The sequence below is a fragment of the Dipodomys merriami genome, unplaced genomic scaffold, assembly GCF_024711535.1.
Source record: "Dipodomys merriami isolate MVZ:Mamm:240054 unplaced genomic scaffold, mDipMer1.0.p SCAF_14, whole genome shotgun sequence".
In the NCBI taxonomy this organism is placed as follows: Eukaryota; Metazoa; Chordata; class Mammalia; order Rodentia; family Heteromyidae; genus Dipodomys; species Dipodomys merriami.
The window spans coordinates 39,505,757-39,522,566 of NW_027202715.1; the positions used below are offsets into that span (position 1 = coordinate 39,505,757).

Sequence of the window (16,810 nt, forward strand, 5' to 3'; positions counted from 1 at the left end):
TTCTAAGAGGGGGGACACAACCTGAAGAAAGCAGCCAGGAACTGGGGCCTGCCCCAAACAGGCGTTACTCAAAGTCTAACTGAGCAAGCACAGGAGGAAAGGAAAAAAGAAAAACTTAGGAAAACGGAATGGCAGGGACAACAATGCATCTCTCTATACTTTCTCTTAATATAAATGGGCTGAATTCGCCAATTAAAAGAAAACGAACTGAGGACTGGATAAGAAAACAAGACCCATCCATCTGTTGCCTTCAGGAGACCCACCTCTCAGCCAAACATACAAACAAACTCAGAGTGAAGGGGTGGAAAAGGATCTACCAATCAAACGCCCCCAGTAAGAAAGCAGGTGTAGCTATCCTGATATCTGACAAAATAAACTTTTCATTAAAATCAGTACAGAAAGACAAGGACGGACACTACATATTAATAAAGGGAACAATCCAAGAGGAGGATATAACCATCATCAATTTATATGCCCCAAATATTGGTGCACCCAGATATGTCAAACAAATGCTCTCAAACTTACAGAATAAAATAGATCCCAATACGATAATACTAGGAGACTTTAACACACCACTCTCATCAAAGGACAGGTCTACCAACCAGAGGATTGGCAAAGAAGCTACCGAATTAAGAGAGGCCATACTGCAAGCGGAATTAACTGACATCTACCGAGTATTTCACCCTAAAACAACACAGTACACATTCTTCTCAGCAGCTCACGGAACTTTCTCCAAAATAGACCATATCATAGTTCATGCAAGGAACTTAAGCAAATACAAAGGGATCGACATAATCCCCTGTATCCTATCTGACCACAGTGGAATCAAGCTAGCTCTCAATAACAAAGCATACCGCAGAAATTTCTCCAATACATGGAAATTGAACAGCACACTCCTTAACAATGCCTGGATAACAGAAGAGATCAGAGAAGAAATAAAGCATTTCCTACAACTCAATGAAAATGAAAACACCTCACAAAGAAACTTGTGGGACACAGCAAAAGCAGTCCTGAGGGGCAAATTTATTGCCCTCAGTGCCCACATCAAGAGAATGGAGACAGACCAAGTAAATAATCTCATGTTGCAATTAAAACAGCTAGAAAAACAGGAAAAAATGGGACCTAAAGCTACTAGAAGAAGCCAGATAACCAAATTAAAAGCAGAGATTAACCAATTAGAAAATCAGAAAACCATAACCAAAATAAACCAAACAAAAAGCTGGTTCTTTGAAAAAATAAACAAAATTGATGGCCCATTGGCTAGATTAATTAAAAAAGAAGAGAGGAAACCCATATTAATAGGATTAGGGATGCCACGGGAAACATCACCACACGTACCCAAGATATCCAAACAATTCTAACAGACTACTTTCAAAAGCTATACTCTCTAAAGGAAGAAAATCGGGCAGAAATGGATGCATTTTTAGAGAAATACAAGTTGCCCAAACTGAGCAAAGAAGAAGTTAACCAATTAAATAAGCCAATATCCTATAATGAGATACAGGAAGCTATCAAAAGTCTTCCAACAAAAAAAAGCCCAGGACCAGATGGATTCACAGCAGAATTCTATAAGACCTTCAAACAAGAACTAATACCCATACTCTTCAAGCTCTTCAGAGAAACAGAGAAGGAAGGAGCTATCCCAAACTCATTCTACGAAGCCAATATCACACTCATCCCCAAACCAGGCAAAGACCCAACCAAAAAGGAGAATTACAGGCCAATCTCCTTGATGAACACAGATGCAAAGATCCTTAACAAGATTCTAGCTAACAGAATCCAGAAACACATAAAAAAAATAATTCACTATGACCAGGTAGGCTTCATCCCAGAGACACAGGGATGGTTTAACATACGTAAGTCAATAAATGTAATCCAACATATCAACAGAGCCAAGGTCAAGAATCACATGATTATCGCTACAGATGCAGAAAAGGCCTTTGACAAAATTCAACATTCATTCATGCTAAAAGCTCTGGAGAAAATAGGAATAGAAGGAACATTTCTAAAAACAATAAAAGCCATTTATGACAGACCAATAGCCAATATTATACTTAATGGGGAAAAGCTACAACCAATTCTCCTAAAATCAGGAACAAGGCAAGGATGCCCACTGTCTCCACTCCTCTTCAATATAGTCCTAGAACCCTTAGCCAGGGCAATAAGGCAAGAAAAAGACATTAAAGGGATCCGCATAGGAAAAGAAGAAGTTAAACTATCCCTTTTTGCAGACGACATGATACTATACCTCCAAGATCCCAAAAACTCCATCCCCAAACTCTTAGAAATCATAAATCACTTTGGCAAAATAGCAGGATACAAAATAAACCCACAAAAATCAGTTGCCTTCCTATACACTGATAATGTACAGGAAGAGAGGGAAATAAAGGGAGCAACCCCATTCACAATAACCTCCCGAAAAATAAAATATTTAGGAATTAACCTAACCAAAGATGTAAAAGAACTATTTAATGAGAACTATAAAAAGTTAAAGAAAGAAATTGCAGAAGACACTAGGAAATGGAAAGACCTCCCATGCTCCTGGATAGGCCGACTTAATATAGTAAAGATGGTAATACTTCCAAAACTAATATACAAATTCAACGCAATTCCTATTAAAATCCCAATGACGTACATCTCTGAAATACAGAAAACAGTCCAAAAATTCATATGGAACAACAAAAGACCTAGAATAGCCAAAACAATTCTAGGGGATAAAGACAATATGGGAGGGCTATCCATAACTCTACTACAGAGCTATAATAACAAAGACAGCATGGTACTGGCACAAAAACAGACCCGAAGACCAATGGAACAGAATAGAAGATACAGAAATAAATCCACAGGCCTACAGCCAGCTGATATTCGACAAAGGAGCCAAAGACATACAATGGAAGAAACAGCCTCTTCAACCGCTGGTGCTGGGAAAACTGGGCAGCCACATGCAGAAAACTAAAAGTGGACCCCAGCCTATCACCATGCACCAACATCAACTCAAAATGGATTAAAGACCTTAACATTAAACCTGAATCTCTGAAACTACTGCAGGACAGAGTAGGAGAGACACTTGAACTAATAGGCACAGGAAGGAACTTCCTGAACAGAGTCCCAGGGTCACAACAAATTGGAGAGAGACTCGACAAATGGGACTACCTTAAAATAAAAAGCTTCTGCACAGATAAAGCTATCGCAACCAAGCTAGAAAGACAACCAACTAATTGGGAAAAAATATTTACCAGCAATATATTAGACAAGGGGTTAACATCCTGTATATACAGGGAACTCAAGAAACTAATCCCTCCCAAACCCAACAAACCAATTACTAAATGGGCAAGGGAACTAAAGAGGGACTTCTCAAATGAAGAAATAAAAATGGCAAAGAAACACATGAGGAAATGTTCATCATCCCTGGTAGTGAAGGAAATGCAAATAAAGACAACCCTGAGATACCACCTTACCCCAGTCAGAATGTCCCACATCCACAAATCAGCCAACGACAAATGCTGGAGGGGATGTGGAGAACGAGGAACGCTATTACACTGCTGGTGGGAATGTACACTCATACAACCACTTTGGAAAGCAGTCTGGAGGGTCCTTAGAAAGCTAAAGATTGACCTCCCTTACGACCCAGTCATACCACTTCTAGGCATCTACCCTGAACAACAGGAACCAATATACAAAGACACATGCACCTCCATGTTTATTGCAGCACTGTTCGCAATAGCTAGGATATGGAAACAACCTAGATGCCCCACCACAGAGGAATGGATCCAAAAATTGTGGTATCTATACACAATGGAATATTATGCAGCCATTAGAAATGACAAAATAATGGCATTTGCAGGGAAATGGATGGAGCTAGAAGGAATCATGTTGAGTGAGGTAAGCCAAGAACGAAGAGACAAACAGTACATGGTCTCCCTGATAAGTGGATGATGAATCCAAAATGTTAGGTGATATGACAAAACTAACAGGACTTAAGAAACAAAGAACTCCCACTCATCTGGTTGAACCACTACTAAATATCCCCATGCTGCTGATCACATATATGGTATATAACATATGAGCACCGTTATATATTACAGACTGTGATAGACAATTTGCTCCAGGAAAGTTAGAATGAACTTGTGACTTTAAATGAGCATCATTATTCCACAATACTGTGAATTTCCGGAAATTAAGTAATCACTTAATCACGATCAAAAAAAAAAAAAAAAAAAAAAAGAACCTTGGGGAAGGGAGGGAGGGAGGGGATGGTAGGGGGAAAACAATGGAGGGGGTAACAATGTTCAAGAGGAAGTGGAAGTGTACTCATTACCTCACTCATGTAACTGTAACCCTCTGTATAGTATCTCTACAATAAAAAAATTAAAAAAAAAAAAAAAAAAAAAAAGGTCTTTCTGGAAAAGAAAAAAAAAAAAGATAGAGGGGCTGGGTGGCTCATGCCTGTAATCCTAGCTACTCTGAAGGCTGAGATCTGAGGATTGCAGTTCAAACCCAGCCTCGGGCAGGAAAGGCTGTGAGACTCATCTTCAAAAAATCACCAGAAAACCAGAAGTGGCACTGTGGCTCTAGTGGTAGAGTGCTAGACTTGAACTCAAGAGCTGAGAGACAGTGCCCAGGCCCAGAGTTCAAACCCCATGACTGACACCCCCCCCCCAAAAAAGTAGAGGGGCTGGGGAATGTAGATCAATGATAGAAAACTTGCTTAGCATACAAGTTTGATTTTCAGCATGGCAGAAGGAGGAGGAGGAGGAGGAGGAAGAGGAGGAGGAAGAAGAAGAGGAAGAAGATGATGGCAGCTAAGGCCTGAAATCCTACCTACTAAGGAGGTTGAGATTTGAGGATCTGGTTCAAGCAATCCAGGCAGAAAAGTCTGTGAGACTCTTATCTCCAATTTGCACATGTGTGTATATGTCTGTATTGAGGCTTGAACTCAGGGCCTGGGTACTGTTCCTTAGCTTTTTCACTCAAGGTTGGTGCTCTACCACTTGAACCACAGCTCTATTCCTGTTTTTTCTTGGTTTTTGTGTGTGTGTGTGTGTGTGTGTGTGTGTGTGTGGTTAATTGGAGATAAAAGTCTCACAGACTTTCCTGCCCAGACTGGCTTTGAATTTTAATCCTCACATCTCAGCCTCCTGAGTAGCTTCTTGAATGCACAATTAGTCACCAAAAAATGTCCAAAGTACAGGAGTGGCTTAAGTGGTCCAGCACCAGTCTTGAGCAAAAAAGCCAAGGAAGAATTCAAGAAGATTAGAATCAAAACACTGCACCTCAGTTACATAGTTAAGTGGTAAAAGAAGCCCAGACTTTGCTAGGCACCGATGGCTTATGCCTGTAATCCTACTCAGAAGGCTGAGATCTGAAGATCATGGTTTAAAGCCAGCCGGGACAGGAAAGTCTGTGAGACTCTTATCTCCAATAAACTACTAGAAAACCGGAAGTGGTGCTGTGGCTCAATGGTAGAGTGCTTGCCTTGAACTGAAGAGGGCAAGGACAGCGCCCAGGCCCAGAGTTCAAGCCCCATGACTGACAAAAAAAAAAAAAAAAGCCCAGACTGAGGACTCATCAAGTCAAAACTAAAAAACAGCTTGGGATTAGAACTTATGAAGCAGGGGCAAAAGGAATATCACAAAGGGTAAGATGTGCTGAGGACAGTTTGCAATCATGACTCGTTGTTGTTGTTGTTGTTGTTTGTTTTTAATTTTTGCCAGTCCTGGGGCTTTAACTCAGGGCCTGGGCATTGTCCCTAAGCTTCTTTGTTTAAGGCTAGCACTCTACCCCTTGAGCCACAGCACCACTTCCAGCTTTTTCTGTTTATGTGGTGCTGAGGAATGGAACTCAGGGCTTCATGCATACTAGGCAAGCACTCTACCACTGAGCCACATTCCCTGGCCCATGGTATATTCTTTGATGGCAGAGGAATGACAAGCTGAAAGGGATATTTGTGGCACATTGGCAGGCTCATGGGGTGGAGAATGGACTGGGGCTGAAAAGGAACATTTATGGTCAGTCAGATCTGTAGCTATCTGTACAGCATCCAGGCATCAGGCAATAAAGGCCTGACTGGAAAGGGAAAGGACAAGAGAGATATTTCAAAAAGGAAAGCCACAGGACTTGGGTACAGTAACCATAAAAAAAAAAAAAAAAAAAAAAAGCAGCCACTAGAACCAGACTGCCTGGCTCCTTTCTTTAAAGTTCCTTCCTGTGACCTTGGGCAGGTTTCTTCACCTCTCTAACCTCATGGTCCTCACTGCAAAAATGCAGGACAAAAGTCCAGACTTGTAGAGTGGTTCTAAGGATTAATTCAGCTAAGGCTAGTAAAACACGCTTAAGCCACTGCCTAAGACACCACTGCATTTAGTAACAACACCTGGACAATTAGCATTCAATAAATATATTCAGAGTAAACAGATGAGGCCATTTTGACAGACTGGCAGAGGCTAAGGGTGCTTGGGACAGAGTGAAGAATAAAGGTGCCTGGAAGTTTGAAGACAATGGGAAAGCACGGATCAGAAAAAAAGGTAAAACAGGGAGTTCAATGGTAGCTCAATAGTACAGTATGCCCAGCATACACAAAGTCCTTGGTTTAATTTCCAACACTGAAAAAAAAAGGTGGTGGTGGTGGGGAAAACAAGGGACAGATTTATGCAGTCAGGAAAGACTTGTGCTTATTGATACATAGATGAAAGACTTGAAGGGAACAGCTGGAAGACCCACTCAGTACCCAGGGCTCACACTTAATCCTAATTACTCAGGAAGCTGAGATCTGAGGATCACAGTTTGAAGCCAGTCTGGACAAACAAATCCATGAGAGTCTTATCTACAATTAACTAGCAACAAGCCAGAAATGGAGCTGTGGCTCAAGTGGTAGAGTGCCAGCCTTTAGCAAAAGAACGAAAGGACAAGGCTGGGCATGGGTGGCTCATGCCTATAATCCTAGCTACTAAAGCGATTTCAAAATCATGATTCCAAGCCACCCTAGGCAGAAAAGTCCCTGTGAGACTCTTTTTTGTTGTTGTTTTTATGGGGCTTGAACTCTGGGCCTGGGTACTGTCCCTCAGTTCTTCAGCTCAAGGCTAATGCTCTACCACTTGAGCCACAGCACCACTTCTGGTTTTCTGGTGGTTAATTGGAAATAAGAGTCTCATGGAGGGCTGGGAAGTTGGCTCAGTGGTAGAGCGCTTGCCTTGCATACCTGAGGCCCTGGGTTTGATTCCTCAGCACCATACAAGCAAAAAGAAAAAAGCCGGAAGTGGCACTGTGGCTCAAGTGGTAGAGCACTAGCCTTGAGCTGAAGAGCTGAGGGACAGCGCTCAGGCCAAGAGTTCAGGCCCCACGACTGGACCCCCCCCCCCCCAAAAAATAAAGAGTCTCATGGAGCTAGGCGCCGGTGGCTCACGCCTGTAATCATAGCTACTCAGGAGGCTGAGACCTGAATATTGAGGTTCAAAGCCAGCCCAGGCAGAAAAGTCCATGAGACTCTTATCTCCAATTCCAGAAAACCGGAAGTGGGGCTGTGGCTCAAGTGGTAGAGCCTTGAGCTGAAGAGCTCAGGGACAATGCCCAGACCCAGCGTTCAAGTCCCATGACCGAGAAGAAAAAAAAAACAGTCTCATGGACTGGCTTTGAACTGTGATCCTCAGATCTCAGTCTCCTGAGTAGTTAGGATTACAGGCATGAGCCACCAGCTCCCTGCCCTGTGAGACTCCTATCTCCTATTAACCACTCAATACCTGGAAGTGGTGCCATGGCTCAAAGTGGTAGAGAACAAACCTTGAGCAAAAAAGAACTCAGGGACATGGGCTGGGAAGGTGGCTCAGTGGTAGAGTGCTGGCCTTGCATGTATGAGGCTCTGGATTCGATTCCTCAGCACCACATAAGCAGAAAATGCTGGAAGTGGCACTGTGGCTCAAGTGGTAGAGTGCTAACCTTGAGCTAAAGAGCTAAAGGACAGCGCCCAGGCCCAGAATTCAGGCTCCACAACCGACCCCCACCCTCCCCCCCCCAAAAAAAAAACTAAAGGATATCACCTAAGCCCTGAGTTTGTTCCAGAGCAAAAATAAAAGGATTGTCCTCTGAAGGACCAGGCTGTAGAAGGAGGTGGGAAAGGATGGAGTCCTTATCTTGGCAAACTTGAAGAACTGAGTTTAGAGGGGACTGTCGGTGTGAATAGCCCATGTCACAACATCCCATGTCACAAACTGTCCTATCACAGTGAGGTCCAGGACCTACCTGACTGATGGCTAAAACATTGTGTAATTGTGTCTGGGATAGCTATATATTTCCATTGGTTTGCTGTGTGAATGAATGCCCTGTAGTTTATGCTATAATCAAACAAAAACTAAAACTGACATCAAGGAGTTTGTTAACTGCTTCCTCTTATCATTAACTGACTCACAGGAGGTAAAATTCACAACCCCCAGTTAATAGGCTGGCCAGGCAGTTTGTTTGAATTATTGATTTGGGTGGGTTAAAAAAAAAAAAAAAGCACAAGCTGGTTATCATCTTGCCACCTTTGCTCTGCCTTTTGCCAGTTTCAGTTTTAACTGTCTAAATATAATCCCAAACTACCATCAGTGCTGAATTGTTTTCTAGGTTTTCTGAAGACACAAACCTTTTTTTCCAGATGTACCCTAATAGTACAATACTTCACTTCTGCTGGGTTGGGGCTAGAATTCAATGCAGATGTTCGAAGCCAGCCTGACCAAAAAATGTCTGTGAGATTCTTATCTCCAATTAACCACCAAAGTGCCAGAAATGAGATGTGGCACTCAAATGATAGACCGTAGACCTGATCAGAAAGAGCCAAACCAAGCCAGAGTATGAGGTCCTCAGTTCAAGTCCCATTAGCAGCAGAAAAGAAATCTCATAGATTTTTCTGCCTGGCTTGGCTTCAAACCCCAATCCTTACATCTCAGCCTGCTGAACAGTAAAGCTGATAGGCATGAGCCACCAGCACCCAGCTTTGCTCTTTCCTTTTGTCTGCCCCGTGGTGGGTTCTTTTCTTTAGAACCAAGAGCTGATCTTTGTAAAGTACTTGGGACAGAGCCTAGCACTTGATAAGCACTAAGTACATTAATGCTAGTGGATTTTTTTTTTTGTTTTTGCCAGTCCTGGGGCTTGAACTCAGAGCCTGGGCACTGTGCCTGAGCTTCTTTTGCTGAAAGCTTGCACTCTACCACTTGAGCCACAGCACCACTTCCAGCCTTTTCTGTTTGTGGTGCTCAGGAATTGAGCCCAGATTTTCATTCATGCTAGGCAAGCACTCTACCACTAAGCCACATTCCCAGCCATAGCTAATGTTTTTTTGTTTGTTTGTTTTTAATCATTGCCTGCTTGCCAGCATCTCCAGGACCTACCCCACCCTCTCATCTTCAACTGCCAAATCCTGATCATCAGCTTTGATCTCAATGCAGTCATTCATGAGACACCAGACCATCAGTCACAGGGGTAACCTCACAATGAGAACACCCCACTACCTCACATAGCCCAACTTCTTATCTTTTCCCCTTCTGCTCAACACTTGCAGAATATTATCAGAGCTACTTAGACACTGACCCCTTCAGAAAAATTATCTCAATTTTGTTTTGCCCCACCCCCAGTTTAGAGCCCATTGCATTCCAACAGGCTAGTACCTAATGCAAAGGCATTCCTGAGCTGAGTACTAGAAATGGGCTACACAGCAGCACCTAGCAAATGGTCTTTGCTTCCAAGATACAGTGATTTCCCCAGGCCCAGGGCCAACCACAGGTACTCCACAGTTTTTGCAAATGGCTGGATCAGGAGCTGGGGCTAAGACCTATGCAGCAGCCCTGATGGGGTCCACATAGGTCCTATGTAAGAAGTTATCAAGTTAGATAGTAAGAAGGGATTCTTCCCTGTTACTGTGGAACTCATGCAGGCTGCTGAAGCAGCAGGAACACATCTCCATGACTAATACTACAGGTACACTTGAAACTTGAACGACTGTCCATTCTTTGCTGGCCTGGTGCAATACATACCCTTGGCAAGAGGGTGCCACAGTCTAGAAAGAACTTAATGTGTGGGGCTGGGAAGGTGGCTCAGTGGTAGAGCGTTTGCCTTGCATGCCTGAGGCCCTGGGTTCAATTCCTCAGCACCACATAAGAAAAAAGCCAGAAGTGGTGCTGTGGCTCAAGTGGTAGAGCGCTAGCCTTGAGCTGAAGAGCTGAGGGACAGCGCTCAGGCCCAGAGTTCAGGCCCCACGACCAGACCCTCCAAAAAAATAAATAAAAGAAAGAACTTAATGTGTGAAGATAAGTTGAGGGGTGTGTAAAGAGACCAACCTGCAGACTACAAGCCTGGGATTGTCTGAGAAGACTTTTGCATCCATGGTGGTAGGAAATGCTATTCATGGCAGCCCTGATTCCCAGTGTAGAGAAGATGCGTATGGTTTCACCTTGAAGAACTGGTAGATCACAAAAGCTATATTCAGTACTGGATGTAGAATAGATGTAAGGGTAGTCCATAATGCTTTTTGCTGTTGGTGGTGGTGGTCACAGAGCTTGAACTCAGGACCTGGGTGCTATCCCTAAGCTTTTTTGCTCAAGGCTAATGTTCTACCACTTCAAGCCACAGCTCCACTTCCAGTTTTCTGGTGGTAAATTGGAAATGAGTCTCACAGACTTTCCTGCCCAGGCTGGCTTCAAACTGTGATCCTCAGATAGCCTCCTAAGTAGCTAGGATTACAGGCGTGAGCCACCAACAACACCTGGACAGACCATAATGCTTTTCCTTTTCCTTTTTTGCATGGGCATTGTCCCTGAGCTCCCTTTTTTTTTTTTTTTTTTGGTCATGGGGCCTGAACTCTGGGCCTGAGCGCTGTCCCCGCGCTCTTCAGCTCAAGGTGAGTGCTCTACCGCTTGAGCCACAGCGCCCTTCTGGTTTTCTAGTGGTTTATTAGAGATGAGTCTCATGGACTTTCCTGCCCAGGCTGGCTTTGAACTGCGATCCTCAGATCTTAGACTCCTGAGTAGCTAGGATTACAGGTGTGAGCCATCGGTGCCCAGCATCCTGAGCTCCTTTTTGATCAAGGCTAGCACTCTACCACTTGAGCTACAGTGCCATTCCAGGCTTTGGTGTGATTAATTGGAGATAAGTCTCATTGACTTTCCTGCCCAGGCTGGCTTTGAACTGTAATCCTAAGATCTCAGCCTCCTTAGTAGCTAGTATTATAGATGTGAGCCACTAGTGCCCAGCCACTTCCCTTCTTGCCACTAGTAGAGGGCTAAATTAGCTAATCTATTTCTAGAACTTTGTTAGAATCTGGAGGAAATCTATTAGGGCTGTGCATGCTCCCTGTACAATGTTATATGCTGCCATCTAATTAAAATGTCTTAGTCTCATCCTTTCAACTCACTCACCAAAACAAACGTAGGTAGGAAAATGAAGAAAGAACTGACACTGTCCAAAAAGAAAGGTACTCATTGTCTGACTTATGAAACAGTAACCTGTTCAACACTTTAATGACATTGTATTAAGAAAAAGAAAAGGGAGGAGTGGGGGCTGGGAATGTGGCTTACTGGTAGAGTGCTTGCCTAGCATGCATGAAGCCTGGGGTTGATTCCTCAGTATCACATAAACAGAAAAAGCCGAAGCAGTGCTGTGGCTCAAGGGGTAGAGCGCTAGCCTTGAGCAAAAGGAGCTCAGGAACAGTGCCCAGTCTGAGTTCAAGCCCTGGGACTGGGGGGGGGGGGGGGAAGGATGCGATGCCAGGTACCAGTTGCTCATGCCTGTAATCCTAGCTACTCAGGAAACAGATCTGAGGATCGCAGTTTGAAGCCAGCCCAGGCAGGGAAGTCTGTGAGACTGAAATGGTACTGTGGCTCAAGTGGTAGAGCACCAGTCTTGAGCACAAAAACTCAGGGACAGTGCCAAGGCCCTGAGTTCAGGCCCCACCACCGACAAAAATAAAATGTAGATTGGTTCAGACAGGAAATGAGAATCAACTTAAGAGCCTTGAGTTCAGATGCTGCTTACCCATTCCCTATGTATTGTAAAGATGCTCGCCAAGGTAAGCCTGTGACAATGTTGATTCTTCCCCTCTCTACTTCTCAGACCCTGGGGATCTTTTCTCTTTGGTTGCCATCACCATTCCCATTTCCTTGATCCATCAGGATTAACTGCAAGGGGAGCCCTCTCTTGGTCCTGGCCTCATGTTACAGAGGACCTGAGATTTTAAAGGAGACAGCCATTTGCCAATAAATATGCTTCCTATGGAACCTCTATTCCCTCACATAACTCAGGATGTCTCACACCATTCCCAGCACCTTGCCTATATGTAGCTAATGCACAACAGAAATGCAAGAATGGGGATGATTGCAAGAACTGAATAAGTGTGAAATGGTGTCAAGAAAGCTTCGTGTAGGCTCATTTCACAGCTGTAACCCTCCACTACTAGGGAGGCTGAGGCAGGAGGAAGTTTGACTGCCACCTAGGCATCTTAGCAAGATTGTTTCAAAACAAAAAGGGCTGGGGTGTACCTTACTGATGGAGAGTTTGCTTGGCATGAATGAAACCCTGGGTTCAATCCTCAGAACTAGCCCTCAAAAAGAATTTCAAGCAAGGTTATTTTCAAAATGGGAATAGAGAGCCTACCCTATTACACACAAAGCCACACATGGTGAGGCCAACACTTAACAGCTATGTTCTGAGTATTTAAGTCTCCCGAACAGTTGGGGTCCTTATTCAACATGCACACACCCACTACTTTATTCTTATAGATGACAGAAGGAAAAAGTTCAGGGCAGTGACTTGTCCATGTGAGCAGCAGGGTTTCTGTCAAACCCAAGTCACTGAGCAGAACTAGCTTAGTTTGTAGGTCACAAAGTGAAGGAAAGGGGGCCAAACATGGAAGATTCTCCCCCCCACCAGGGGGCTGGGTAGCAGAGTTTGGCTGCACAGCAAAGGTGTTGAAAAGCCAAGGCAGGAAGCAGAAAGGACTCTATGCCCTGGAGCTGAAGGGAGAGAATGAGCTGATATCTCCTTAAGTTAAATCTAGGAAAACAGTTGATTGGCATTATGAAAACAGAATAATGAAGAGTGTGTGGGGAAGAAAAGAGAGTGTATGTGTGTGTGTGTGTGTATGTGAGAGAGAGAAAGAGTATTAGATTGGGATACATTATATCCTTGTTTGGCAAAGTAGAAGTAAAGCACCCTCCCTTTTTACAACTAATGCATGAAAAAGAAAAAAAAAGGGGGGGGTTAAATCCTTTTGTTTCCTCAAAAATCAAACCATTGGGGCTGGGAATGTGGCTTATGGTAGAGTGCTTGCCTAGCATGCATGAAGCCCTAGGTTCAGTTCCTCAGTACGACATAGACAGAAAAGGCCAGAAGAGGCGCTGTGGTTCAAGTGGAAGAGAGCTAGCCTTGAGCAAAAGAAGCTCAGGGACAATGCATAGGCCCTGAGTTCAAGCCCCAGGACTGGCAAAAATAAAAAAAATAAAATAAAAATCATTTTAAGCCCACCACCATTGGCTCATGCCTATAATCCTAGCTACTCTACTTGGGAGGGTGAGATCCAAGATAACAGTTTAAAGGCAGCCTGGGAAGAAAAGTCTGTGAGACTCATCTCCAATTAACCAACATAAAGCCGGAAGTAGAGGTGTGGCTCAAGTGGTAACAGTGCCAGCCTTGAGAGAAAAAGCCAATGGCGACTGTGAGGCCCCCCAGAGTTCAAGCTCCAGTACAAGCACATAGGGACAAAAGCCATTTTATATCTAACCAAAGAAATCGCTGTGAAATTTTTCCCTGGGCCACAGCTCAGACTGAGTCAATCTCAAAGGAAAAAGCAGAATGGCTTACCTATGCCTTCCCATTCTTCACAGAAATCCAGACAAAAACCCAGTGCTTCCTTTGCTTTCTAGTCCAGAAAAGTGTTTCTGGAACATGTTCTTTCCAAAACAGAAGGAACCCACCTAGCAGCTTCTAAAAGCCTGGACTTAATTTTCTGACTCTGTGCACAATCAATCTCGAAGCTCTACAGCAATCTGATGATGAGTAACCCTGGCCCCCACAACTGCCCAGATGCCCATTACACCTGGTGCACCCTCTCTGTAAGGGGTGTGTCCTGTTCCTCATATGCTTCTTCCTTCCCCCCATACGTCCCCCACCTTTCATAAGAAAGCCAAACCATGCTCCAAAACAAAAACCAAATTTATTCAGCAGACATTTTAATTAAGAAATCCTGTAAATCAGGACCACCACAATTTCACACACTCCGTTGCGAAGTGTACGTCAATAGCTACATCTGGAGGATGAACAAGCCATTGAATCTTAAAAAAAAAAAAAATTCATTTAGCTACCTTAAAATTGGGGAGGGGGGGGCACCTTACTAAAGTGCCATCAAGTTTCACAAGGGTAAAGCCAGCAGTTTCTCCTCTAGGAGAGTCACATTTTAAAAACAGTTTCACTCACAAAGGAGAACTGGCAAGTGAGGAACTGCAGGGCAGAGGTTCAGGCCCACGAGGCCAGAACAGAGCAGAAAGGAGTCCAGGGCTTTCGTCCAACCCCACAGACACCAGAAATAAAGAGATTGTTTATGACGGTTTCTGAGAAAGCTGGTGGTGTAGCCAAGAGTGGCCCAGCATGAGGAGTTCTGGAGAGTAGAGCACAGAAAAAGCGAGTAACTCGCCCTACAAGTCCCTCTGCTGGAGTGTCCTTAGGAGACTCCAAATGGTGGCAAAAGAGATAGGGGTCTTTCTTGGAGCAAGAGAAAGAAAATATCCCTGGGTGAGTTAGCTCTTCCCTGGAACCCCACAGCCTCCCCACGTACAGCAAACCTGACCTTGAACCACAGGAAGCAAGGTCAAGTCATTTGAAAGTCCACATTCCAACTCAAGTCCCCTCACCTTCCAAATTCTCCACCCTCCTTCCAGTCCCAGTCTCCCACCTCCACCAAGTAGGAGAAAGGGGGAGGGGGGGGGAGGGAGCTGCCAACACACCCACCGCCAAGCTTTTACATTCTTCACCCCGCAATTTCTTTGCACAACACTTTTAGCACCATTTTTAGTAAGCTCCTCCACCGGAAAAATGAGAAAAGGGCATTCGTATCACTAGTTTTCAAGTATTGTTAGCCTTCGCGATTTCCACCCCTCCCGAGCCCTAGCTTTAAACACTCCAAGCACAGGACGCCCCCAAGGCTAACGCAGGTACTAGTTGATCCAATAGCTGCCATAGTTCTCCCAGTTTATTATTCCAGGTCCTCGGTCCTGGGTGGCCAGGGAAATTCTCACGCAGCATGCAAGCACCCTAATTGGTGCATTCCTCCACGCTTTGACGTTTTCTCCCACAACTTCGCCTCCCTGATGTGTGGCCTGTCGCCCCCCAGAATAGAAATAGCTTCTTCCTTTCCGGATGCTGCTGGGTCTGTGAAGCGGCGACCTCTTCCTCCTCCCGGGACCCGGGTCAGAGCCAGGTTCCCGAGGTCTGCAGGGTGACGGGGTCCGTTCCGCTGCAGCCGCTCCCCGACTCGGGGGCGGTGGCGGGGTTCGTGGCTGCAACCGCAGCGACCGCTCGCTGGAGCCTGCGCACCGCCTCCTTGATGAGATTCCCCGAGAGCACGAGCTGCTGCAGGAGCCGGTGCGGGTCGTCGTCGCCCGCGCGCGCCCCAGCTTGGGTCCACCGACGCTGGTGGAGGCGACGGGAGGCGACGGCGCCCCGGAGCCATCCTCGCCGGCACGGCCCGGGAAGTGCGCTGGAGTCGGCGGCGAGCTCCGCCACGCAGTAGGGCGCCGCCCGGCCCCGCACGCGGCCTCGGTCCCCGAGAGCGCAGCGCAGGGCCCCAGGGGGCGCCGGGGCCCCCGTCTCGGCCGACGCCGGCCCCAGCAGCAGCGGCACCGCCGGGGGCCCGGCCTTGTCCGCCGCCAGCGCTGCCGAGGGCGGCCGCGGGGGCTGCAGCGGAGGCCCCGGGGGCGCGCACGGGGAGGCCGGGCTGTGGTGCGCCGGCTCCAGCTGCAGCGTCTCGCCGATCTGGACCACCAGCCGGTCCACCTCGCCCGAGCCGCCCAGCGTCACCGACTGCTCCAGCAGGAGGAAGCTGTCTTCCTCCTCCTCCTCCTCCCCCTCCGCTTCCTCGCCGGCTTCCTCTTCCTCTTCCCTCCGGCACGGCATGGCCCCCCGCCCGGGCACACGGGGCTCAGAGGGCGTCGCTGGCGGCTCGACTGCCCGCGGGCTCGGCGGGTCGCGGCAGAGGCGGGCGTGGGGCCGAGGCGGAGGCCGGGGCCGGGGGAACGCGGAGGCCGGGGCAGCCGGGCGGTAGCGCGGCGCGCTGGCAGCCGCGGGAGCCGGAGCCCTGCCGGCTGGGGTTGATTTGTAAACAATGGGTGACGTTTCCCGGACGCTACCACGGCGCGGGGCGGGGGGTGTGGGGGGAAGCACCGAGGCGCGGGGCGCTGCGGGTGGTGCAGGGCTAGAGCCCTAGCCCTCTGCTATTTGAATTTGTTTTCTACCTCTGGCTCAACGCAGGCGGTAGTGACATCTCCCCTTCATCCTCCTTCCGTCCCCGGCCCCACCAGCAGCGTAAGACCATGCACACCCCGAAGCGGCCCGAGTTGGTTTTTCCCACACACTGACACACCCACCCACACACCCAGCCCCTCCTCCGCCGGCGCCCGCTCCGGCCCCACGTGTCAGCAACGCTTGCGCCCGCCGGTCTGGTCCCCGCGCTCTCACCGGCCTCGGCGCGGGGGAGGGGCGGGCTCCACCCGCCGGCCGGCTTCGCGGCGGTGGGGGCGGGGCGGAGGGAGACGGGGGAAAGGGAGACCCTTGGGAGGAGTCAGTTGGGGGGGGG

The 16,810-nt window shown here is 46.8% G+C and overlaps 1 protein-coding gene across 1 annotated transcript; it reads right to left on the minus strand.

The window, feature by feature from the left end:
- Window positions 1–14,157: 14,157 nt before the first annotated feature.
- Window positions 14,158–16,576, minus strand: LOC138826179 (GSK-3-binding protein FRAT2-like). The gene has a single exon (XM_070021327.1). It carries the CDS (start codon window positions 16,129–16,131, stop codon window positions 15,427–15,429), a length of 705 nt encoding a protein of 234 aa, XP_069877428.1. The 5' UTR covers window positions 16,132–16,576; the 3' UTR covers window positions 14,158–15,426.
- Window positions 16,577–16,810: the final 234 nt, after the last annotated feature.

Coding starts and splice junctions, on each gene's coding strand:
- LOC138826179 (XM_070021327.1), bottom strand. CDS start 16,131: ATGCCGTGCCGGAGGGAAGAGGAAGAGGAAGCCGGCGAGGAAGCGGAG.